The 9577-nt window shown below is 35.8% G+C and overlaps 1 protein-coding gene across 1 annotated transcript; it reads left to right on the top strand.

The window, feature by feature from the left end:
* The first annotated feature begins 5512 nt into the window (after positions 1 to 5512).
* On the top strand, positions 5513 to 8072 carry LOC145075055 (NADH dehydrogenase [ubiquinone] iron-sulfur protein 8, mitochondrial-like). The gene is made up of 8 exons (XM_079021346.1): positions 5513 to 5688; positions 6274 to 6370; positions 6497 to 6550; positions 6654 to 6745; positions 6844 to 6957; positions 7226 to 7293; positions 7369 to 7480; positions 7793 to 8072. Exons 1-8 carry the CDS (start codon positions 5635 to 5637, stop codon positions 7886 to 7888), a joined length of 687 nt encoding a protein of 228 aa, XP_078877472.1. The 5' UTR covers positions 5513 to 5634; the 3' UTR covers positions 7889 to 8072.
* The last annotated feature ends 1505 nt before the right edge of the window (positions 8073 to 9577 follow it).

Below are 9577 nucleotides of genomic sequence, written 5' to 3'. Positions count from 1 at the left end.
GAAGATCCAGGGTTCCAACTACCAAGTCGAATCAGATTTATCAAAATATCCGGAAGAACTACACATGCTGGTGGTTGCTTTACAGAATTCTGTTCTGTCTAAAGCAATGTTTGACTCATTTGCTGCTCCAATGTCCTGGTTATCAAAGGCAGGTTCCACGACATTATACAACAAAGAGACTGGGTGTGTTGAATTCACAATGGTCACAGATACAAGAATTAGGGTCTCAAAGCGGTTGTTTTGCAAGATTTTGGGAATTCCGAATTCTGGTCCGTTTGATGAACTTACTTCTTCGCAAGTGGTGTATATGTTCAATGAGATGGGTCACCAACCTCCATTGACATGTATTAGTGACTTCAAGAAGTCGGGGTTACCAATAATTTGGAACTTTTTGTTTGGCATCTTTCTTAGATGTCTTACTGGAAGAACTGTGGGGTTGGATAAAGGAAGGATGGAGGTCTATGCAATGGTAGCTGGGCTATACTACGATTTGTAGGTGGATTATTCTGAGCAATTATGGACAGAGTTTATCACAAGTATTTCGAAGACCAGTGCCAAGCAGGGAATTTCTTGTGCAAGATATTGGAGTCTGATAGTTCAATATGTCTATCAGAAGGAGAAGATTGAAGTTCCTAATTACGAAGAGAAAGCTATTTTCCACATGTACGGGAGTCTGAAGGAGGTACATGATGATCCGGCTATCTGTAACACAGTTGCTCGCATTCCGGATGCAATGCTAAAGAAGGTGGATCCCACTAATAACGTGTCGGTGTCATACTTACAATCCATTGACACAACCGTTGTGACTAGAATATTACAAAAAGAAGAGAAGAAGAAGTCGAAGAAGTCAAAGAAGACAGAGGGTGACTCTTCGGAAAAAGGGGTGAAAGAAGAACAAAAGAATCAGGCGCTAATCGTTACATCTCAAAATGTCGAAGAGGTGTCTCCGGTTTTAACCTCAGTGGCTGATACACCGGTTATCGAAGCCTCTCCATCTAAAGAAACGATTCCTTCGAAGACGGGGGTTTTTCGAAGAATAAAGATCAAAAGAAAATCTCAGTTGGTGAAGAAAACTCAGGTTACTCATCAAGGGGTTACTGTTCGAGAAATTCCAGCTCCGGTGTCTCCATCTTCTAAGAAGCGAAGGGCTGAAGATATGGCCAAATTTTTAAAGAAAACACAACGTGTCGAAGAAGTGGATCAAGTGCCTGAGACTCCAGAAGATGAACTTCCAAAAGAAGAAGAAATCCTTCAGTCTACAGAAATCTTGAAGCCTGCTGATATAAAGATCGTTGAACCAACGTCTTTACCACAGGTTACTTCAACAACTGATTCTCCAACATTCCAATCCATTATGGATCAACCTTTCACTACAATCTTCTCAACACAATCAACCGATCCACCAAATCCATCATCACCTGTTGCTGAAACAATGGCGATTGATGAGGAAATTGACAACGAAGGGTTTGGAGGAACATTCGAAGCTCTTTCCTTTGATAAAGCTGAAGAAGAGTTCCCTGACCATATGTTGATGACGATGAAGCAGTTCAAGATATTGAATTCAAAATTGAATTCTATCTTGCAATCTCAAGCGGATGCGGGAAGTGCTGGAGTCAATATCATGGAAGTTGATTCCTTAATGAAGGAAATGGAAAGTAGAGTGATTTCGAAGGCGTCAGGATTAATAAGTGATTCTGAAAGCCGCATTCTTGAGAAGACTGATCAGACGGTAACGAAGGAGGTGAAAGATTTAAAGACAGTTACGAAGGAGCGTCATGTGCTCTTCGTACAGGAAGTGAAGAAGGTTCGAGAAGATGTTAATATGCAGATTCGTGAACTTCGTGAAGAAATGACGAAGGAAGTTCAACATATTCAACAGGGGTATGAATCAGCACATCAGAAGATCGATATCATTTGTGATGCGGTTGTTCAATGTGTTAAAATGTTCGAACCAGTGAATCCTCAGATGATCTCTCTTTCAGCCACAGAAGAACAACATTTCGGAGAGTTGGTGAAGCTACTGAAAGAACTCAAAGAAATTTCTTTGAAATCCTCTTCTCCGATTATCTCTCAAGAATTTCTTTCCCAGAAATTCGTTCATTTCGAAGCCATTCTTCAAAAACACCTTACTCCATTACTTCGAATTTCAAGCCTTTTGCCGAACGTATCAGATGCCCACCTGTTGTCACAGGGGTGCAAGGGGGAGAAAAGGTTGTTCAAGCAAAGGCTGGGGAACATGAGAAGAAAACTGAAGATTCGAAGGTGGTAGGAAAGGTTTATCCTTCGAAAGTTGTGGTTAAACCAACAATAGTTTCAGCTGCTCCAGTCATTTCGACTGTGACTACAACTGTTCCAATTTCAAGACCTATTACAAAAGGTATTGTAATTGGGAATGTAGTTCCTTCGAATGTTTCTTCGTCAAAGAATGTAGCTCCTTCGAATGTTAAAGATAAAGGAAAAGGAGTCTTGGTTGAGAAGACTAGCAAAGCGATAAAAGCTGAGGTGGCAGCGGAAGTTGAAAGAATAAGACATGTTGAAAGTATTATGCGCCAAAGAGCTCTTGAAGGTTCGAATGTTGATAAGGGAGACCCTTCGAAATTGTTCAACTACAAAACTATTGAATCAAGAGTGATGTTCGACCATATGTACTCGTTTGAAAAGATTCCAAAGAAGAGTTTTGTGGTAACAAATACGGATTATGGCTAACTTGATTTTCTGATCAACGAGATGATGTTTGTCATGCCACAGTTCAAAGCAGAAACAAAGTCTATGGATGTTGAAGAGGGAAAGAAGATGAAAATTCGATTTCATGCATTGTTGGCAAAGGCTCAAGAAGAAGTTTGGTACTTGGAGAAGATTAAGAAGGTGATATCCATAAAAAGGGATGTTATTTTCGAAGGAAAGTTTCAGAACTTGAAGTATGTTGTGACAAGAGCAAGTGGAAAGATACAAGAGTTCACTGTGGCGGACTTTTCCATTGATGAACACTTATGATCTCATCAATGTTGCTCTGATACTTAAAGACAAATCCTTTTCTTTCCTCCAAGAAACAGAACCAGATGTCTTCAGTCTTGGGTGTAGGCATATAAAAATTTTCTTGGAGAATTATTTCGAATGCCTAGCTCAAACTGATGTCGAGCTTGCTACTGTTAAAGGCATCGACATTACAGCACCAATGGCTCCTACGAAGAAGCAGGTTGAGTTGAGAAAGTACGAAGACGGAGAAATATGTTTAAAGCCATTGGGGATAGTCTTCGCAGGAAAAGATAAAGCTGGAAGAGCCAAGAGATTCTTGTTTCAAACCTCTGAAGTGGAAAGATATAGAAATTCGCAATATACGAACTTAATTGTTCGTATGAATCATTGCAAGAAGAATTCAGAAGGAGACAAGAAGGAGATAAAGAAAGTTATCTCTTGGTACATGGAAATCCGAAGAGTATTGATGTATGTTGTTCAACTACTAACTTCATGAAGACTTCGACCATTATTCCAAAGGGGGAGATTGTTAGGGTATAAATGTTGTAATAAGTCGAAGTGTTAGTTTTGTTGTTACGAAGGATCTCTAGTCTTCGTAAGTAGAGTCTTCGGATGTAATGTTATATTCACTAAGGCATTTTATTGAATAGTCTTAATGTCTAGTCCTTAGTATTTTGTTATGCTTTTGTACGCTTATAAATAGGAGACGGTACTGAGTGAGTACTTAACTTTCACATATTCTTTACAGAGAATTTCTTTGTACTCTGTAAAATCAAAAGCATAATATGAGTTGATCAAAGATTATATTTACTCTCGTGTTCATCGTATTTCTTCTTTCTTAATTCTTACGTGAATTGATCGTTAAACTCAATTTCAAATCTCATCAACATTTCTAGTAACATGTTTAAGTAGCTTCCGACATGCATTTCAACGTATCAACAATAAAAATTGACATCCCATTCTAAACCATCACCAAATTCCTTTTAATTTCTTTTTGTTTTCTTTTGGACGTACTTTATCTAAAAAATTCTATTGTCACTTCCTTACAACTCCCATCCAGGCTACATACGCTTTCATAAAACCCACCTCCTTCTACGATGAAAACATTGTCTCCTCAACCTCATCCTGTACATGATATCAAGATAAATTCCTTTCTAGTTCACCATTTTTTTTCATTTACAAACCCTCAAACAAAATACCATCTCATTTCATTTTTTTCATATTATGTAATTTTGCTAGCCAAAACCTTGGTTAATTTTTTCAAATTCCTTTCCAACTTATTGACCATTAAGATTCACACAAATACATGCATAATAATCTTGTCTATCCATTTCATAGCGGTTAGAGTAACACTCTTTATATTTTCCATTTCATCCTTGTTAGTAGCATGTTTGAACTCTTTACACATAGAGGCACGGGGCCTCCGATCAAGTGTTTTCCATAGTAAGATAACATATTTGGATCTACCTTAATTTACAGATTCGATATACTTTTATTATCTCCATATAGTCACCTCATTCCACATATTTAACTCGGTCTTATTCTATCTATGTTGAAAAACTGTTAAAAGAAGCTTATGGTTGTTGTTACTTTTGATGAGTAAAAGGTGGAGACTAGAGAACATGATGCCATAATTTTCATCACTATTGATTATCATAGCCTTGAGGTTCTCCAAGGACAACCAATCTAATATGATTCATGTTTTTGAAGTGATTATATTGATGATTTTAGTGTTATCACATATTTTAGGTGATTAAGATTTACATGAGATCGAAGGGGATTTAAGCCAAATATAATACAAGTTAGGATTTATGGTGTGTACAATAAACAATTTCTTTACCACCCACTACAACTCTCGATATTGTGAGGTGGGGGGGGGGGGGGGGGTAGCAGAGAGCTTGCCTTTGGCGATGATAGTAAGCATCCCCTTTCAAAATTGTATCACATACTCTTGGTCATTCTTTGATTGAAACCCCCAATGTTTGAACTTGAGACCTCCTATATGGGGTGCTTTACCCAACAAGCCACCAAGGTCTGTACAATCATAAGATTTAATTTTATCCAAAACACAACGAATAATGAAGTTCCCTTACAATAATCCCACTTGTCGGTTGGTGACTTGGAGCGTGGGGCAACTGACACAAATTCTCAAACATATTAGCAAATGTTATTAGCACATCATCTAAAGCCTCCCAATGATACCATTCTATTACCAAGACATTGTTATTCACTTATTCTCTTGCCTATTGCTAGTCATTCCTATAACCACACATCCCGAAAATTCTCATATGCTCAATAACCAATTTAAAAATAATAAAAAACACTTTGATTAACTTAAAAATCCACATGATTTGCCAATTTTGGAGTTTGGATATTAAAACACATTCTCTTTAGATTTGAAGAGTTTTGAAGGACAAACAAGTATTTCTCATTTGAGGTACAATCGCAGTTTGAGTCAAATTTGCCAAATCTAGTAACAGTGAGGATGCAAAGTGAAATTCTACTTAAACACACCGCCTTTGCCGAGAACGACCCGACTCACATGTGTAAGGAAAACGCCGGTTCATAAGGAACTCAAGCGAGAACCTCCATTAACGTTGGGAAGAGCCAAAGAAGCAGTGGCACCACCAATATTCATATCAATTGAGCTTCGAAGAAATGGCCGCAATCTTAGCTCGCAAGTCTATCTCTGCTTTTCGCTATCGCCAGCTCGTAAGACCCGTCTTCTTCTCTCACGCACGCACACACTAAATTTCTGTTAAGATCCTGCGGATTGAATTTGTTACTTGTTAGGGTTTTGGATTTTTTATAAATGCCCGATCGAAGTTCGTTTTGGATTTTGTGGTCGTTTTGTATAGGTGAGTTCATATTTTTTAGGGTTTTGATTTGTCGGATTGTTTATAAGATTCAGATGAAATTAGTTAAGGTAGAATGCCAAATTTCGGAAACGTTCCACATTGTCTCATTGAGTTCGTTATTTTGAATCATTTCTATCTGCAGCATAATACCTGTTCTTTTTCTTGCCCGAATTGCGTGTAATTCTACTGTCCTTACTGTTTAAGGTAGCACCTGTGCTTTATTTACCTAAAGAATGTGCCATTTTATACAAAGGGAAGAAGCATTAGTTAATTTGTAATTCATCATGCCAACACAAGGTGTGAATTTGAATGACCACTTGAAGAATAGAGAAAACTTTGGCTCTAAAGCTATGTCCAATCACCAATGTCCTCATTTATTTCATGAAGTAAATCCTTTTAGATCAGTTTCATGATGTTCAATTTCTTGATTTTATGCCAGACTGTAGCAGGACAAGTATTGCAGGGCCCTAACATCTGTGAGACAGTTTCTGGTGCACGCCCGTTTGCAACTAAACACTCCTTTTCCACTGATAAAGGTATGTGATATGGGGCTAAGTTTCTATCATACAAGATCATGTTTACATTAGGTATATTGATATGTATAAACATGTATTTGTTTTTATCAAAATAAAAGGAATAATGCTAGTTCTTATTGCTTTTAGATGATGAAGAAAGAGAGAAGCTTGCAAGGGAGATCTCAAAAGACTGGAGTTCTGGTACTCCCAACAATTTTTTTTTGTCAATTCTTCAAAGTTTTATCTTTTTTCTTTTCTTCCAGTTTTACATTCAACTTATGGTTCTTATGTGAATTATTTTCAGTTTTTGAACGGAGCATTAATACGTTATTTCTAACTGAACTGGTTCGAGGTTTGTCTCTGACACTCAAATACTTCTTTGAGCCAAAAGTTACTGTAAGTGTTTGACATTGATTCCTTTAGTTTCATCTATTTGTTGTTTTCCAAAAGACAAACTAAAATTAATTTGGTTTATTTAACTGATTCATATTTAGATCAATTATCCATTTGAGAAAGGTCCTTTAAGCCCAAGGTTTCGAGGAGAACACGCCCTCAGACGTTATCCAACTGGAGAAGAACGTTGTATTGCTTGCAAACTTTGTGAAGCTGTAAGCTTTCTTTTAATTTTGCATTTGAGAGGTTTGGCAAAGATAAGTTTTTGCTAAAATAAATTCAGTACAACGCTGACGTGGCGATAAAAATAAGTCATTATAACGTTCATACATGGGAGATGCTCTAAGGTTCATGTATCATATTCTTTAAAGTGATAAGTGTTCCACCTACTCTACATATAAAGGACACAAATAATGTACTTTATGTCTCCCCACTTCACCATTGTTAATTTTGTCCTAATTGTTTTAATTATTGGTGTTTTAGATATGTCCAGCTCAAGCTATTACTATTGAAGCTGAGGAGAGAGAAGATGGGAGCCGTAGAACAACAAGGTGAAACCACACTCTCTCTCTCTCTCTCTCTCTCTCTCTCTCTCTCTCTCTCTTATTGAGTGAATTATATTGTAGGTATGATATTGACATGACAAAGTGTATCTACTGTGGATTTTGCCAAGAAGCATGCCCTGTTGATGCCATTGTTGAAGGGCCCAATTTTGAGTTTGCCACTGAGACTCATGAGGTTTGTGTAAATTAATCCAAAAATAATATATATATATATATATATATATATATATATATATATATATATATATATATATATATATATATATATTTTAAATCGAAGATAAAAGTAATTCTGATAAGTATACCTAATTGTATATGTGAAAATTGGTTTGTATTTTGATGAGATTGATATAATTGGGTTTGACTTTTCAAAGTGCAATGCTGTAGTAGGTAGAAATGAAAGTAGGATGGTATAGTAAACAAATAAATAAAATTATGATGCTGTATAATATCTTTTTCGTTCTTTATGGATTTGTAATTATTACAGGAGCTGCTATATGATAAGGAGAAATTGCTTGAAAATGGGGATAGATGGGAAACAGAGATTGCTGAGAATCTTAGATCCGAGAGCTTATATCGATAAACAGTGTTTTTCGGATATAATCTTTTGAGAATCACTATCAATAATTTGTTTTGGTCAAAAATACCCTTGAAAATTGTAGAATGTTCAACAAAATAGATGATGACATTCACAAATAAAGACTTTTGTGGCAACCCCATGTATTTTTATTTGAGTATAAGTTTATGACCTACTTAACATTTAGCAAGTAATCGAAGAAGACATGAAATTGAGCAGTATATATAATATGTATTTTCAACGAAATTAAATATGCTTATATGCAATTTATTTAACGAGTTATCTTTATTTAATTAGAATTTATTTTTTAATTAACATTCTTTTCTTTATTTATTAATTTTACTTTATTTAGTTTACTATTTGTTAATTACAAACAATATGTTTGAATGATTCATTCCATTTCTTTGAGCTAACCAAACATGAAAAAATATTATAATGGTTTATTCTAGGGATGAAAGTGGGTCCACGGATGGACCTGGACCCGGAAAACCTGGAACCGATTAACGAGATTTTGTAGAACCGGAAACCGGACTGGTATATAGGAACCGGTTCCGGTTCGGTTGCGGGTACGGATTCGGGTAAAGTGGGTCTAGAACTGGAAAACCCGGAAACATCAAAGTGGGTAGGTTGGAACCGGATAAAGTAGGTTTAGAATCTGAAAACCAGGAAAAACCGAATTTTTTTGGTAATTAATTACTACTTAGTGGGTTGAACTTTGAAAATTTTCATATTTATATCCCGAATTTGGGTGACTGTAACGCAATGAATATGAAACCAAAATTAACAAATATATAGTCTAAAATAATGTACAAACTCTAAAATACACTCTGAAAATAACCGCATGTCAATCCGACATTAAACGAATGAAATTTTCATGTGTTAACATTTTTACATAATACAAAGTAGAAAAAACAAATATTTGAAAAATTGAAAATTTTTAGTTTTGATATCCTGACTTCGGAAAGCTGTAAATCATTGAATGTTAAACCAAAAATGACAAAATTATAGTCTAAACTCATGTACAAACTGTAAACTACAAGTAGGAAAAAACCACATGTCAATCCGACTTCAAACGAATTAGATATGCATGTTTAAAAACTTTCACCGAATACAAAAAAACTGAAAAACTAAAAATTTACAGCTTTGATATCTCGACTTTGGAAGACTATAAGTCAATGAATATAATACTAAAAATGACAAATTTATAGTCTAAAATCATGTACAAACTCTGAACTACATGTTGGAAAAAACCAGATGTCAATCGGAGTTGAAACGGATGAGATATGCATCTTTTAAACGTTTCACAAAAACCGGTTCTGACCCTAAAAGTGGTTCCGGTTCCAAACATCGGGTCCGGGAAACTAAAAACCGGACCCGATGGACCCAAACCCAGATTACCCTTGAATAAAACCAATTTTTAAACCCGAAACCGGAATCGGTTCTATATATTCTGGTTCTAATGGTTCTGGTTCCAGTCCGATTCCGGTTCCGGTCCAATTTTCTGGTTCTAAATCTCATCCCTAGTTTATTCCCTTGTCTTGTTCATTTGATTTTTAGTGATTTTAATTACTCTATTTTTTTTATTAGTGTTTGTATTAACATAATTAAGAAGAATATCAAATCATAATGTGATTATGAGATTTAGAAGGTGTATGTTTGTTGTTTGAGTAAAGTTTTGATTGAATCAATGTTTGA

Source organism: Lactuca serriola, chromosome 9 (genome assembly GCF_051521515.1).
Source record: "Lactuca serriola cultivar US96UC23 chromosome 9, Lser_US96UC23_V15, whole genome shotgun sequence".
NCBI classification, from domain to species: domain Eukaryota; kingdom Viridiplantae; phylum Streptophyta; class Magnoliopsida; order Asterales; family Asteraceae; genus Lactuca; species Lactuca serriola.
The sequence above is the reverse complement of the archived record's forward strand: the minus strand, read 5'-3'. Positions and strand labels throughout refer to the sequence as shown.

Coding starts and splice junctions, on each gene's coding strand:
- LOC145075055 (XM_079021346.1), top strand. CDS start 5,635: ATGGCCGCAATCTTAGCTCGCAAGTCTATCTCTGCTTTTCGCTATCGC. Junction 6,746..6,843: donor TCTTTGAGCCAAAAGTTACT/GTAAGTGTTTGA, acceptor ATTCATATTTAG/ATCAATTATCCATTTGAGAA. Junction 6,958..7,225: donor CTTGCAAACTTTGTGAAGCT/GTAAGCTTTCTT, acceptor TTGGTGTTTTAG/ATATGTCCAGCTCAAGCTAT.